Source organism: Tenrec ecaudatus, chromosome 2 (assembly GCF_050624435.1).
Source record: "Tenrec ecaudatus isolate mTenEca1 chromosome 2, mTenEca1.hap1, whole genome shotgun sequence".
In the NCBI taxonomy this organism is placed as follows: Eukaryota; Metazoa; Chordata; class Mammalia; order Afrosoricida; family Tenrecidae; genus Tenrec; species Tenrec ecaudatus.
Window position 1 is genome coordinate 92,803,031 of NC_134531.1, and position 16,229 is coordinate 92,819,259.

Sequence of the window (16,229 nt, forward strand, 5' to 3'; positions counted from 1 at the left end):
GCGGGGTCCGGCTTCGGGGCTCTGCGCCCGCCGGGAGTCCGCTCCCCGGGCGGCGGGCGCAGCGGGGTGCCCCCGCCCCGCTCGGAAGATGGGCGGCTGGAGATGCCCGTCTTCGAGAAGCCCCTCCACAGACGCCTCGTAGGAGACCAGGTTCGAGGCTCGCCTGGAGGGGCCCAGCAGGCTACCTTTTCTCCGACTCCGGTGGAGCACTTGCTACAAAAGAAGGACCATTGCCGCTCAGTTTCACATCCTATAGGACCAGTAGAACTGCCCCTAGGGGGTTCTGACCTTTTGGGGGAAGTGTCCTGGCGGAGCAGTGACGCAACTTGACCTGCTCCGTGAAGGTGGGGCGTCCAAGCCCAGCCCCCCGGAAAAGAATGGTGTGCTAGCTGGTAGCTTAGAGGTGACGCCCTTAGGAAAGCCCCTGGGGCAGGTCTGTCCAGACATAAAGGGTCTCCGAGTCAGAAACAAGTCATGACAATGGCCCTGGGTTTTCTGTCTTGGGAAGCTTTACCAAGAGGCGATTGCCACATCTTTCTCCCGTGGAGTGGCCGGTGGGTTCCACCCTCTAGAGACTAGGCCTTCTATTTTGTCAGTAAGGGTTCAACGTAGAAAACACAGGCTTAATTGCCATTTTACGGGGGTGACTTTATTTTTCTGAAGTTCCTTTCAGTGGCTTCAATTTAACACGATTTTTACAATGGATTTCAAATAAAATTTACCCTCAATAACACTGATGTAATCAGAGGAATAGGTGAGAAAATTCAATTGTTTTTCATTCTCTGTAATAGTTTATATCATTGAACCAGTAGCTCAGTAATGCTAAGCATTTAAAAAACAAAACAAAAACAGTAATGAAATCTCCCATGAAAATGATGACGGCATAGCAGTGAAAAATATTTTACTAGACTGCCCAATTATGCAGAGATGCTGCTTGAAGCCTCCGATTCAGGGCCTCTGTCTGATACTTTAACATTGTTAATGATAATTCTTTAGTCTGTAATAGTAGGTCATTGCTATGGTTACTCTATAATGGTGCAACACTCTGCTTTCCCCTTCAGCTATTCGTTGAGACCTGGTAACCACATTTGTTGCCTAGCAACCGTTTTGTGACAGTATCACAATCTGGGAGCTACAACAATAAGGATGCTATGGCTGGGGTCTGCCAGAGAGCAGAAAGCTAGCCTGTGACTGTGACTTAGCTGTGGGAGCTGGCCCTGGCACAGAACCTCGCCAGGACAGAGACAAGGTGACTTTCTAGCCCCCCACCCCTCTGCAGACTGACCTTAGCAGACCACACTGGGAGCGAAGACACAGCGTTGATGGCAAAACTCAATGACATAGCCCCCAGCATTCTTGCATTTTGACTAAAAAATGAAGTCATGTCTATTTTGTTTACTCATTTTGAGCAAACTCAGTGTTACTCAGTTGGGGGTGTATTTGGATGTAGCTTTATTTGGCAAATCCCAGTGTGCCTGACTGCATTTTGGCAAGTTTTGATAGAATTCTTTTTAAAATTACATATATGCGTGACTGCATCAATAGATGTGTGGATTTAAGTTCCTTAAAGTGCACAAAGTCCAAGTACTGACGACTTTTTAGACTTTTTATTCTAATGATATCTTAAGGACTTTTTCAAATTTGCGACATTTGTAGTCTATGAAACTAAGCAAATAGTTTCTGCTTTAAATAGCTTGTGAGTATATTTATCAAAAGGGGCCCCGGGTTTCTGGGTAGATTTATGAAATGCACCTGTATTTCTGTAGTGCTTTTTGCAACCCTAGTTTCATTTTAGTAATAGCTACTAATTACATTTACGATGATCAGTTAGTTTAAAATCAGTTGTGTTTCTTCCTGGTGAAAGGCCATTCTCAGATCCATTGTATATAGCAATGCCCACCGTCAACACAATAAGCAAAAAAAGGAGAAGGTATTCATTGTCTCTTTTCCTTTCATCTCCTTTGCTTTCAGCCACAATCAGGATTTCCCAAATAGTGATTACACTTACCGCTATTAGTGCTGCCAAGGCTATGATCATTTTGTAAACCTTTTTTGGGGAAACTTCTCCATAATACCTGACACCCCTCAAAACCAATTCAACTATGAATTTAAAGGAACCTGAAGTCAGTGGTCTGAAGAAATTTTAACTCCTTCCTTTTTTTCCTCTCCGTGACAGTCTTTCTGAAGGATGAACAATTCTTCTACTGATATATTCTCTAAAGAGGTTTTTTAGTTTTAGGTTATGATGAGTTGCTGCTTGATTAGTCCTGGGGTGTCAGACCCAGAGCTAATGGAGTTTCTGTACTGTCTTTCAATTTTACTCGTGCTATTTAAAAAAATAACTAATGAAAGCATGTGCTTGTGTCAGAGGAAGGGAACTTGTTAGGAGAGGTAGCAATTCAGAGAGCTCTGGTGCAATGGTGAAGTGCCCAGCTGCTAAAGGTTGGCAGTTTGAACTTGATGATCAATTACAACTTGATAGTACAACTCTATCTTATATAGGCTCACTCTGAGTCAGAATCAACTCTATTATGTACAGTAACAGTAAAGGTGAAACCCAAGATGGGTTAGCTGAATGACAGAGGATGGGAGAGGGAATGATCTATGGAACTGCCATATAGGATTTGCAAGGCTGTATACCATTCGGGGAGTGCATAGCCCCCTCTTTCTGTTGAGGGTTGATTCACAGTCCGATGCTTACCTAACAGGGCCACCAGGGCCCCTTAAACCAGGGGAGAGTAGAAACATGCATGCTTTGTCACATACTTGGTTTTCTTTTCTGAACCTTTAGAAGTAGATCTTTAATAATCTTAAAAATTAGATAATTACATGGCCATCTGGACTGCCTATACATATTTCAAGAACATCTTTGGAGAACATTTTAGTTAACAGGATCAAAACTCAATAACAATATTTACGGATTAATATGATAGGTAGCCCATGGCGATGCACAGTGAATGGAAACCTTTCTAGTACTTCATAACAACCAACCAACCAACCAACCAACCAACCAACCAACCAACCAACCAACCAACCCAGAGACGTGAAGAGTGATGCTTTTTATTCCAATAGTGAAAACACACAAGGCCATTAACTGATAAAATCACAAAAGGATCTAAAAAGGTAACGTTTAGGCAGTCCAAAAAGTGGCCATGTATTAGCAAAGTACAATGATGTAGAAGTAGCAGAGAAACTGATCTCTGTGGCACTAGCCATGTCACTTGAAAGAGATAACCAGGGTGTCATAGTTAGGAGACTGGCCTCTCATGTACCACAACTTTATCAAAAGCTCCTCTTGCTGGAGGCTGAACTCCCCTCCACTTTTCAAGCCCCTACTTTTCTAGGGCAGAGGGGTTCCCTCCCACAGTGTAGCCAACAAAGGGTTTCACCACATGAAACACTTGGTAAGTTTTCAGGGGATGATTTTTTAATTTTATCTATTTCCTTTTTAAATCATCTTATTAGGGGCTCCTATAACTCTTACTGCAATCCATCCATCCATTGTGTCAAGCACATTTGTACATTTATTGCCATCATCATTTTTAAAACATTTTCTTTCTACTTGAGCCCTTGGTATCAGCTCCTCATTTTTCCCCCTCCACCCCCCACACTCCCTCCCACCCAGACCCTCGATAATTTATAAATGATCATTTTGTCATGTCTCACACTGATTGACATTTCCCTTCACCCACTGTACTATTGTCCGTCCCCCAGGGAGGAGATCGTATGTAGATCATTGTGATCAGTCCCCCCTTTCTCTCCCCTCCTTTCCCTTACCCTCCTGGTATTTCTACTGTCATTATTGGTCCTGAGTGGTTTATCTGTCCTGGATTCCCTGTTTCCAGCTCTGATACGTACCAGTTACATGCTCTGGTCTAGTCTGATTTATAAGATAGAATTGGGATCATTATAGTTGGGGGAAGGAAGCATTAAAGAACTAGAGGAAAGTTGTATGTTTCATCATTGCTATACTGCACCCTGACTGGCTAGTCTCCTCCCCGCGACCCTTCTGTAAGGGGATGTCCAGTTGCCTACAGATTGGCTTTGGGTATCCACTCCACACTCCCCCTCATTCACAATGATATGATTTTTTTTGTTCTTTGATGCCTAATACCTGATCTCATCGACACCTTGTGATCACACAGGCTGGTGTGCTTCTTCCATGTGGGCTTTGTTGCTTCTGAGCTAGATGGCCACTTATTTACCTTCAGCCCTTTAAGATCCTAGATGCTATATCTTTTGATAGCTGGGCACCATCAACTTTCTTCACAACATTTGCTTATGCACCCATTTGTCTTCAGTGATCGTGTGGGGAATGTGAGCATCACGGAATGCCAGGTTAATAGAACAAAGTGTTCTGCATTGAGGTAGTACTTAAGTAGAGGCCCAATGTCCATCTGCTACCTTAATACTAACCTTATAAATATATGCACATAAATGTATTTCTCCATCATCACATATAAATGTATTTACATGCCTGTAACTATAAATACATGTACATGCCTGTATTTAGACCTCTATGAATGCTCAGGGGGTAATTTCTGCCCATTTACACCAGTGGGTTTGTTCATACCGGGTAGTTCAAGGATCACAGTATTTATGTAAAGACAGGCCTTTGCTAAATGTCAGTCAGTACTTTAACAGGGATGGTGGTGGCCTCTACGGCATTTGGAGACTTAGTAGGGATATTTTGGTAGTTAATATGACTATAAGCTGTATTTAGTGAGAGGGGACCAGTGAGAGTGGATATTTGCAATTTTCAGGACAGCACAGCCAGATAAAGAATTGTTCTGATTTCCACCTTTTTTTCAGGTGTTACATCATGTAGCTGGAGAACATGTTTAGCCTGAGGTGGGCTCAGAATTTAAATCTCTTTTTACAAAGATTCTCAAGGTACTTAAAAAAAGTTTGTTTTTTCAGGAATGTAGCTACCATGTAAATTGAAGAGTTCTTGTCTTTTATGTTGTTAAAATTTTTACCAAGGCTGTCTTACTATGTGAGGAAATCTTGTCACTGATGGCATCATGGCTCACAGAATTTAAATGGCCAGTATGCACACTTGTGCCAGCCTGAATTTGTATTTTTGAAATTATGGCCAGTCTACATATATGGTCAGTCTACCAAGTATCTGACCACTTTAGCGTGCTAGGTAGTTCTGCCTGAGCATTTTGAATGTTGTAATGCACATTATTTTTATTATGAGTTACTTTCTGCCTGGTGGCACAAATGATTAAGCACTAGACTATTAGCAGAGAGGCTAGCCGTTTGAATCCACCTAGAGACACTCTAGAAGTCAGGCCTAGTAATCTGCTTCTGAAAGGTCTCAACCTTGAATCTCCCAGGAAGCAGTTTTACTCTGTACTCACTGAGCTCCCAGGAGTCAACAACAAGTAATACAACATCTGTTCACTAGAACACTACAAGCGCTTAATCTTGTCAGTAGGTAGATGCTACCTCTAGAATTTGTTTCAGGATGGTATAAAAGAATTGTGTAATGTTTAGTTAATTAACTAAGGGTTAAGTGAAGTAGAAATGAATAGTTTTTAGTACATGAGAGACTAGTTCTCCCCACAATGTGAACCATACTCTAGTTATTTCTTTTATTCTAGGATGGCCCTCTTTCTCTTCTTTTTCAGCTTTAAATAATATTTTTTGGCACTTTTCATTGCCAAATGACCAATAAGCGGAAGGTAAAATACCTTCCATGTAAAATATTAAACTAATCACTTATACTTAATCCTATCACTTGTTTTGAAAAAATGAAACTAATTTTAAATCGGTAAAGCTAATACAATGGTCAAAAGGATTAGAAAACTTTGAGTATGAAAGATGAGACTAAATTATACGAGAAAGATCAAATTGTTACAATGTGTCATTTGTTTTCCCAAAAGATTACATATTTAAGAAATAGAAAAAAGTATCTTGTTATGGAGCTGACAAAGAGGGAGGACACAGGCATATGATAGCATTTAGAAATTAAACAAAAGATGCCTGAAAATAGCACTGAGTGGGATGCTCAAACAATAGGATACGAGATGAAAACACTATGATATTTACTATCTCGTCTCCTCCTTCTTTCTGTGATAACTCCAATCCAAGTGCTCCTTACACGTCTGCTTTGTCTACACTCTTCTTCACTTGGTCTTAGTGTTTACATTTTTCTTTTCGTGCAAAAACTACGCTAAATTATACTACTGAGTTAGCAGCCAAAATCCTGATGTTTACTTTGGCAGATGTATACTTCTCTGAAGTTGTACCTTATTTTATGTAGTAGGTGGCTTAAAAAGTTTCGTGTAAATGTAATTCCTATAAATAGACTATTTAAAAATGAAATCGGTTGTTTATCCCCTTAACAACTCCTTTAATGAAGTGAGGAATTCACTGGGAAAGCAAATCTTCATGCTACTAAGGATATTATAGATAGGAGCTGTAAGAGCCCCGCAATAAAATGATTAAAAATAAAGGGATCTTATATACCCCCTCACACACACACGCGCGAACCAGATTTGCCCAATGAGGTTTACTAGTGTAGTACAATGTGTAATCTGAACAGGAGTGAGGTATCACCAAAGAGATAATGAGACGACTTTCTAATCGCTATTCTCACTATTGCTAGACACCTTATTTTACACAGGGGCCCTAGAGGTTCTGAGTTGGGGCCATCCTCATGGTCAGCAGTTTTAAAACCACCACTAGCTTCTCGGGAGAAAGGCTGGGCTTTCTACTCCCGTAAATCATTACGCTCTCAGAAACCTGCAGGGTCACTGTGAGGATTGCCTCGATGGCAGAGAGTTTTTATATATTTGTTATTTTACATGGTCTTAGACCAAAGAGTCATGAGAAAAAAAAACAAACACCAGCAATCGCTGTATAAATTGGGCTCAAAGGTCACAATAGTTGCAAAGGAGCAGGCAGTGTTTTGTGTGTTGTGCACAGGGTTTCTATGAGACAGTACCAATCAACAATAACATGCATCCTTTACATCTTAGAGTCTAATGTTGAATAAATAGTATCACTGTTCTCAATGTCTCCTCTGAATATGGGATATATCATTTTTATTATCTTTGTTTCAGGGAAAAGTAGCATGTGCCCCCACGCTATCTCTGTTCTTATAACAGAAGAATGAGTTTTTAAATTAACAGGTAATGAATAAACTTTATAAGTATCCTGTGACAAAAAGGAAAAAAATTAAGAAGTTATGAAACACATTAATATTAACAAGATAAAATGTCCATGATACTTTCAAAACGACAAGGCTTGATTTTAAAAATTGATCTTTAACAAGAAAAAGAAGCATGGGCAATTAGGAAGTAATGAAGACCTTGTCAATATAGCTCTGTTGATAATAACAGGTAAGGGAATGGTTGAGAAAATCTAATATAGAAAATTCAAGAGGTCTATAATATGCATTACTGAGTCCCAGTGGGATTAACTAATGAATTTATGAGCTCACCAGTAGTTATTTTTAGAAAGTTAAGAATCAGAGAAATATAGAGGTACTGAAAAATATGCCGTCTAACAAGCTAGTTTTAAATGATTTCTAGAGCTTTTAAGGAGGACATCATTAAGAAACAAAAATACACTAATACTTGAATGGAACCCTACCGTTTGGAAAAGCCCAGGTGCGAGACCTTGAAGAAGCCACAAGGGGTAGCCACATGGGAGGTTAGGACAATGGGGTGAGCATCTTCATTGAGACTGGAGGGGAAATGCCAAGGGCAGCTCAGTAAACGAGAAATTGCCTTGTAATTATTACCTGTATAAAATAGAGGCAAGTCTCTTTTCATTGCACCCTACCACCCTGTTGCAATCCCATTAAATCTGGGGATGTATTTAAAAACAAGTCCAGCGTGACTGGAGATACAGGATGGGCTCAAAGACAAAACAAGCACAAGGAACAATAGGGTCACTTGCAGCTTTTGAGGGGCCTGCCTTTCCATCTAGTTTCTTTCCTGCCAAGTATCTCTCATCTATTACATAAGGAAGAACCCTGGGGGTGTAGAAGATTGCATGTTGGGCTGCTAACTGTAAGGTCTGCAGCTTGAAACCACCAGCTGCTCCTTGGCAGTCAGACGAGGCGTTCCGCTCCCATACAAGAGCACTGAGTCTCCCAGACACCCATAGGCGCAGTTCTACTCCGTCCCATAGGGTTGCTGTCAATCAGAACCCACTGGAGGGCAGTGAGTTTGCTTGTTTGTTTGCTTTGGGTAACAGGGAGGCAACTCTGGGAAGTAAATTTATCCTCCATGTGCAGTAGACCGCCTGTGGTTCTGTGGGTCTCTAACACTGAACTAAGCAGACTTTTTAATCAAACTTGGCATAATCAATCAAAAACAGACATATTTTTATTACTTCAATTGTTATTTCTACCCAGACAGCTGGTGTAGAAGCACTTGCACTGATTTTAATTCGTGTCTTTGCCTCTCCTACTATCTCACTTAGATTCCTGTTTCCCCAGGACTGGCCTCCAGGAATTCATTGCTTCTTTTTGAAACTCAAGGCCAAATGTGGCCACTTTCTCCAGTTTTTCCTTTCTGAAAGTGAGACTATCAATCTCAGAAATAACTTTACCAAAAGATTATGAGACCATAGCATTAAACAAAGGGAGGCAAAGGGCCATTACCATATTACTTTGTTTAGTACAAGTGTCTTATTCCCAATGCAATCAGCAGCTGGCTTCAGCTGGGCACCAAGCTCTGGCATGGTACAATGAGACTTTAACTCTGCCCAGGAGGGCAGAGGCCTTGCCAGTCTTTCCCTTCTGTTTCCATTGTACCTCTGGCTGTCATTTTGACTGTGTGTGTGAACAAGAGATAGACAGATAGAGTTAATTATTGAGAGATGTATGTAGTAAGAAAGAAATTGGTACACTGTAAGAGAAAAAGGAACAGAGATCAATGGAGGAGTGAGAGAGACACAATCCTTTCCTTATTTTAAAAGAAAACAAAATAAAACCATCTGAATTTTATTTGGAAGTCATTCTGTCTAAATTATGAATTTGACTCTAAAGGATACATTTCATAGTAGATAGCTTTTCCAGGGACCTGATGATTGATTAATCAATTCATACATGTAATTACCAGATGCCAGGAACTTTCTTTTAAAAAATACTTTTATTTTTAGTACTGCTAAAATTATGTTAATAAAACAATATTGCACATTAAATAAGAAATCTAACATTGATTGATATAATGTTATCTAATATATATTTCATTTACAATTTGCCAATTTTGCACTAAAAAAAGTAAAGTTTTACAGGGCCTGAAACCGTAAGGAGCAGATCTACTGTGCTCTAGATAGTTACTATGAGTCAGAACTCACTTGGTGCCTGTGGGTTATAGTTATAGAAATTCCAATGTGTATCTTATTTTGTTTTTCGATAATATAATTAAAAAATCATTTTATTAGGGGCTCATACAACTCTTACTACAGTCCATACACACATAAATCAATTGTGTAAAGCACATTTGTACATTTGTTGCCTTCATCATTCTCAAAAACCTTTGCTCTTCAACTAAGCCCCTGGCATCAGCTCCTCGTTGAGGGACTGTTTCTAAGTGCTGGGATGAAGTGGTGAGCAAGATGTAGAAGGGCCTTGCCTTTGTAATGTATATTATAGTGGAAGACAGAGATAAGAACAAGTCACTCAACAAGCACGATATTTTCAGAGAGTCAGAAGTTGTATGAAGAAAATACAACAGTGGGTGTGGAGAGAATGAAGGTCAGAGGGGCTGCTGGGTGGCATGGGAATGGGAGAGGTGGTCACCCAATGTAGAGGTGGTGAAGTTGACTTTTGCCCTGAGGCCTGAATGAACCACAAGGAGCAGATGAAGGAGTAGGGACGGAGTGTGGCCTGCAAAGTTGGGCCGGAGCAAGCGCAGGGGCTCTAGGGAGGAAGGGACCTGTCCCAGCTGAGGAACTGAAAGGGTGGAGTGATTGGCATGTGGGAGCTGAGGGGGAAACAGAGGAAGATGGTTCAGAGTGGTGGGCAGCCACCAAGAGATGTGAGATCATGTAGGTCATAGAGCAGGCCTGGGTTTTGTTCCAAAGGCCAAGGGGGCGCTGTTTGGAGGACTTTAAACAGGAAAAACATGCCAGGGTAAGGTCACAGCCTTGAACACTCTACATGATCTCAGCATGAGTAGGGACGGACTCAAGGACAACTAACAGCAACAAGACAGTGGGAACACATTGACACTCAATGCTCTAGCTAAAGGAAAGGAAAGGAGAGTGTTTTCCTTGCCCTCCAAAGAGGGAAGAGGCAGACTCAGGCCATTCATAATCCATTATCACCTAGGCGACACACACTGATAGATACTGAACATAACTTCCAGATACCTGGAGCTAAAATCTGTGATTATCTAGTAAAGCCAATTTAATAGCATCAAAAGACGTTTAGGAGAGTGTTAGAAATGAGACTTCTCAGTGGGTCAAGCTCACACTGCGTAAGAGTTTGCATTCTCCAGAGATAGTTGACTTCACTCTAGCTTAGATGCAGACAGAAACATATCACATATAAACCAGTGAAGGCCTGGAAAGGATCCTAGTTAAATTTAGTTCAGAAGTCTCATCTCACAAGAAATCTGAAGTTCAGAGAGACGGTGGCAAAGGCCACAGGACACAGAAACTTTACCTGCTTTCAATCTACACAAGTTGGTTAAGCATTGAGATGATAAAGGTTTTCAGAAGACTTACCTCTAATTGAGTCAAAATCAAGTTCAATATTCGTTTACTCTAAAAGCTGCCTTTGATTAATTACCCCAGAATAATTCTTTCCTTAGGTTCTTCATACATTACCATTCATATATTGTGGTTGTTGCTGCTATGAAGTTGACCCCAAGTCATACTGAGCCCATGTACAGCGGCCCTACGCCATCCCTATGGTCAGTTGGAGACGGGACCATAGTGATCCATCAGGCTTTCGCTGGCTAATTTTCAGAAGGCTCTCCTTTCTAGTTCAGCTTGCTCTGGAAGCTACTCGGAAACCTGCGAAGCATCATAGTAACATGCAAGCCTGCACTGACAGTCAGATGGTAGCCGTGTGGGAGGTGCAGGATCTTCTGTACTGAAGGCAAGATGACGTCTACCGTTGACCCGACCAATGCCCTCATTTTATATGTAGTTTGTACTACATAATTATCTATTTGCTTTGCTTCATTGTACATTTGATGTAAAACAAAACCTTGTTTTATCTCCAAATTGCTTGGAGGCAGTGTCTCAAAAGTATTACTTCCAGGACGCATAGTTAAGGTTTAATATGAGTTTTGCTGTACATAAAAACAACTGTCCTGAACAGAATTCACCAGAGGTGTGAAGCCTAGTAAATAGTGAAGATAACAAATTTGCTATCTGTTTTTGCACTGTCTAGGTGCAGTTGTTAAGGACTCACGTTGCCAGTTCAAATCCACAAGGGCACTGTGGGCGAAAGATGGAACAGCTGGAATTGGTTTGACACAATGAGTTTGGATTTGGGTTCACAGTGACAATGAAGAAGGAAGCACATACCGGACCAGGGAAGTAAAACGTGTGCATGTACAAAGTCTCCCTGGCATTCTAGTAAGACACATACCAGTCACGGCATGAGCTTTGGGGTGCACCGCTCATTTTTTATTGCTGGGGAAACTCAAATGCACAGTCCTGCTCTGCAGGCACAAGAAGTAAGCAGGAAGAAGAGAGGAGGTGTTTGAATGGCCTTGATAGATGCTCCCTGCCGCTTAACGATCTGGCATTCACTAAAGTGTACAGACCAATTTGTAGATCCTGTGTGCTAGCCCCTGGAAGATGGAGGGTGGCAGCGGCCTGGAGTACTGCTCGATGAGGCTCCTGAGGCTGGAGAAGCTGATTTCCTCCATCTTTTCGTACAGGGCCTTCACCCGAGCCACCTTATCTGCCTCCTTCTGCCCGTAATTCTCCTGCAGGACCCGGCGCTGCTCCGGAGAGTCCTGCTGCAGACACTGAATCACCAGCCAGCTGCATTTGTTGTCCTGGATGTCAGTGCCAACCTTGCCCGTCACATTGGGGTCACGAAAGAGGTCTAGGGAATCATCCTGGATCTGAAAGAGCTCGCCCATCTCCAGCAGGATCCACTTAGCATCGGCATGCTCCTTCTCCCATCAATACCCGCCATGGACATGGCTGCAGCTACAGGTGGTAAAAGGAGTAGAATGAGGTCTTCTGCTTGACAATGGATTTGTACCTCTTTGGGTAAACCTGTTGAGATCCACATTGCCCCGGGAGGGGGCAGTGATGAAGCCCAGGGCCTGCCCTATCTCAGTCTGATAGGAACCCTCCAGGGAGAGCTTGAGGAGGTTCAGGTAGTAAGGCTGCCCCTGGCCGTAGAGCTTCAACAGGTGGTAGAGGATTCCAGCAGCATGGCATCATTGATGGCATCCAGACCTATGCCTGGCTTCTGGTACCAGCAGGGCTGCCCCTGGTGGGTGAGGGATGAACCCATTATGTCATCCAGTATCAGGAAGAAAGCTTGGAAGCAACTCGACACATCAGCCCACAGTCAGGGCCCACTGCAGACTGTCAGCATCCTGCTTCACCACCGTCACACCTCGGTTGTCCTTGCCTCCGATGACATTGTATTCGATGACCTTCTTGAGCCTGACAACAGCGTCTCCCATCTCTGGGTGTCCCAGCTCATCCTCGGTCAGCAATTGAGCACATGGGAGAAGTGCTAGATGAAATTCTGCTTTCCTTGGGCATAAGCGCCCGCTTTCTGGTCTCCATTCATTCTGAGAGAGGAGCACAATGCTCTGTTCCAAGATGAAAGTTCTTGCTTGGTTCTATTAGATCTCTTACATCTCTTAGAACAATCCACATATCCAGTCATTGTGTCAAGCACATTTGTACATATGTTGCCATCACCTTTTTCAAAACTTTCTTTCTACTTGAGTCCTTGATATCAGCTCCTCATTTTCCCCTCTTCCCCCCCACACTCCCTCCCTCATGAAACCTTGATAATTTATAAAAAAATTTCCCCCCATGTCTTTACCAACCGGAATCCATGACAGATAAATGGTCCCTCAGGACCAATAATGAGAGTAGTGGTACCATGAGGGTAGGGAGGAAATGGGGGAAATGATCACAATGATTGACATACAACACACCCTTCCCACCCCCACCCCCCGCTGCCCCAGGGGGATGAATAATAGAAACATGGGTGAAGAGAGACAGTGGATGATGTAATTTATGGAAATAAAAATAATTTATAAATTATTCAAGTGTTCACTAGGTAGGTAGGGTGGGGAAGAGAAGAAGGGAAAAAAGAGCTGATACCAAGGGCTCCAGTAGAAACAAAATGTCTTGGAAATGATGGAAACAAATGCACATATATGCTTGATACTACTGATGTATGGATTGTTGTAAGAGCCCCCCAATAAAATGATTTATTAAAAAGAAAAGAAAATGTGCTTCAGGTGACTTGAGAGTCTGGCTTGCTCCTGGGAGAAAATCAAACATCTCTAAAGGAATGTTGAGCCGTTTGTTCTTTAGTCAATCGTGTGTCATCATTGTTTCTCAGTATGAAGCCTAACTGGTTATGTTCCTGCTCCTCTATATGGCTCCTCTAACTAAGGAAGAAGGAGCCTTGGTGGTGCAGCAGTTACGCATTGGGCTGCTCATCACAACATCACCAGTTCAAAACAGCCAGCCGCTCTGAGGGAGAAAGGGCGTTCTGCTCCAGTACAGAGTTGCAGTCTTGGAAACCCACGGGGCAGTTTCACCCTGTTCTAAAGGGTCACTGTGAGTCAGCATGGACTTGATGGCAGTGAGTGTGGTGTATGAGTTTCATCCACCCCAAAGGGAGGAAGGAGACAAGGAAAAGCCTGTGGGAGGAAATGAAACCCTTCTTAGACCAATATCCCCTTTTCTTTGATTCCTTTTCCACCCATCTACCCCATTTCGTGCTGTGTGACCCACTCTTTTATTATCTAAGTCTTCCATCTTGCAAAGCATTTCATCTCAAAACCCTATCGTAAAGAATGGCCCCAAGGTCCTCCCAGCTTGGAAAGGGCAGAGCACATTCACAGTAAATCCATCAGTATCCTTCAACCCATCCCGGACTCCAGAATGACTGGAGGGAACCAGATGATGTAATCCACCATGCTAGCCGAGCCTGTTTCTACTGAGAGGTCCATGTGGAGAACATCCCAGAGAACATGACTCACCAACCTGACCTCTGTGTGTGTGTGTGTGTGTGTGTAATAAAGAGCTTTATATACAAGCAACCTGACCTTTTATGGACAGAGATGGGTTGGAAGGTGGGAAAATCTTATAAATGTTTTCTCTGTTTCTCCCTGTCCACTTTACTTAAATTGGCTAATAAAGCAGGACAAAAACCTACAAATTTGGGCCACAACTGAAAGGTCAAGGTTTTCTTAAAGATAGCTTGGGGTCTATTCCTACATATGAACAAATCAATTATAGGCTAGCATGTCTATTAACTTTCAGATTATTATTGTAGCCATAAAATTATCTCTAAATAACTATGTACAAGGGAATAATTTTAAACTTAAATTTTAAGCAAGTATATTTTAAGGTACCTTCGTTGAAATATGTACTATTAACTATTATCATTATTACTAAATAAAATAACAGTCAAAATTAATTGAGTAATATTTTCTGGGTCTGCAATGGCACTGCGTGCCTTATCCACTAATTAATCTAAGCCTGAAACTAACCCCGCAGAGAAGGCATGATTGTCCTCATTTTGTGGGTGGAGAAAGTGAAGCCTGGAAGGCCTGTGCATGTTCACTTGTAAAGGCCCCGAGTGTGAACACAGGGTCTTCACGAAGCGCACAGACGACTCTCCTTCAGTTCCATTCCCCACAAACATTCTGAAACTCTCTCGTACAGTCACCACAGTGATGTGACATAGACATAGTTAAGGCAATATAGTCACGTAGTGACTCACATACTACTTAGATATCCGCTTCTTTATAAACAGATCACCTTCGTTTTGCTGGACTAGCACCTTAATGTGTCTTGCATGTGAACAAGCGCGTTTGCTGGTATAGAGAATCATCTTTGTTAAGCTACAAATATAAGCTTATTGGAGAAAAGGGCCTCCAGGTCAATCCTTCGAAAGACTCCAGATAATCAATAGGGCAGTTCCTAAACATGAGGATTCCTTGTAACTGCCCCAGATCTCTTTTTAAAAGGAGAAGAATTTCCCCAAGATCACACTGTGAGCTTGTTGTAGACTTTAATGCAGAGGCAGCACTTGCCTTTTGTGTAATTAACATTTCTCTTTTCCCCCAATAATTTCATTAAGATAAAATTCACATATCACTCACTTCGTTCAGTTGTATTTAGAAACAGTTACGTATACACCAGTACTATCAGTAAGAGTTGTGTATACACCAGTACCATCAGTAAGAGTTGTATATACACCAACACTGTAAGAGTTGTGTATACACCAGCACTGTAAGAGTTGTGTATACATCAGCACAATCTAAGAGTTGTATATACACCAGCACCATCAGTAAGACTTGTGTATACACCAGTACCATCAGTAAGAGTTGTGTATAGATCAGCACAATCTAAGAGTTGTATATATACCAGCACTGGCACTAAGACTTATGTATACATCAGCACAATCTAAGAGTTGTACTATATACCAGCACCGTCAGTAAGACTTATGTATACATCAGCACAATCTAAGAGTTGTACTATATACCAGCACCGTCAGTAAGAGTTGTGTATACATCAGCACAATCTAAGAGTTGTACTATATACCAGCACCGTCAGTAAGAGTTGTATATACATCAGCACCATCAGTTTCAGTGCATCCTCCCCACTCCTGGATTCACAATTTGGTCCTCAATTCCTCTTAATGCCACCCCCCTCAAGCCATCACCAACAAGCCATTACACAATTGTGGTCTCTATACATTCGCCCCTTCTATGCTTCACATACTGGGAAACATACCAAAGACAAAAAAAGAGGAAAAGACCATCATTAATATTACAGAAAAGCAGAGAGAAAACTTCTGGTGAGAAATATTTAAGTCTAGAACATATCCTGAATGGATCAATAGGGAGATCAGTGGTCATGACCAGGTACTAACATAAGGGGGCTTAGCTCTCTCTACCATAGTCATGTGTACAATAATTTTTTATAGTAAGGCTACTTACCTCTCTTGACTGTGGTCAGAGGGGATCTGCCAGAGGCTTAATCCGAGAAAGTATTCTGCAGATGGATTTTGGGCTCCCACTGTCCTC

The 16,229-nt window shown here is 41.9% G+C and overlaps 1 protein-coding gene and 1 pseudogene across 5 annotated transcripts in view; both read right to left on the reverse strand.

The window, feature by feature from the left end:
• ARB2A (ARB2 cotranscriptional regulator A) overlaps nt 1–16,229 on the reverse strand; it is a 498,151-nt gene that overhangs the window by 6,318 nt on the left and 475,604 nt on the right. The window contains exon 11 of one of the 5 annotated variants that reach the window (XM_075541279.1): nt 13,780–13,832. The exons of the other annotated variants lie outside the window; for them this stretch is intronic. Within the exon in view, the coding sequence (XP_075397394.1) occupies nt 13,795–13,832 (38 nt within the window). The 3' untranslated portion in view covers nt 13,780–13,794. Of the gene's footprint in view, nt 1–13,779; nt 13,833–16,229 lie in introns of those variants that run through there. 5 annotated transcript variants of the gene reach the window in all.
• Nucleotides 9,205–12,895, reverse strand: LOC142440901 (farnesyl pyrophosphate synthase pseudogene; annotated as a pseudogene).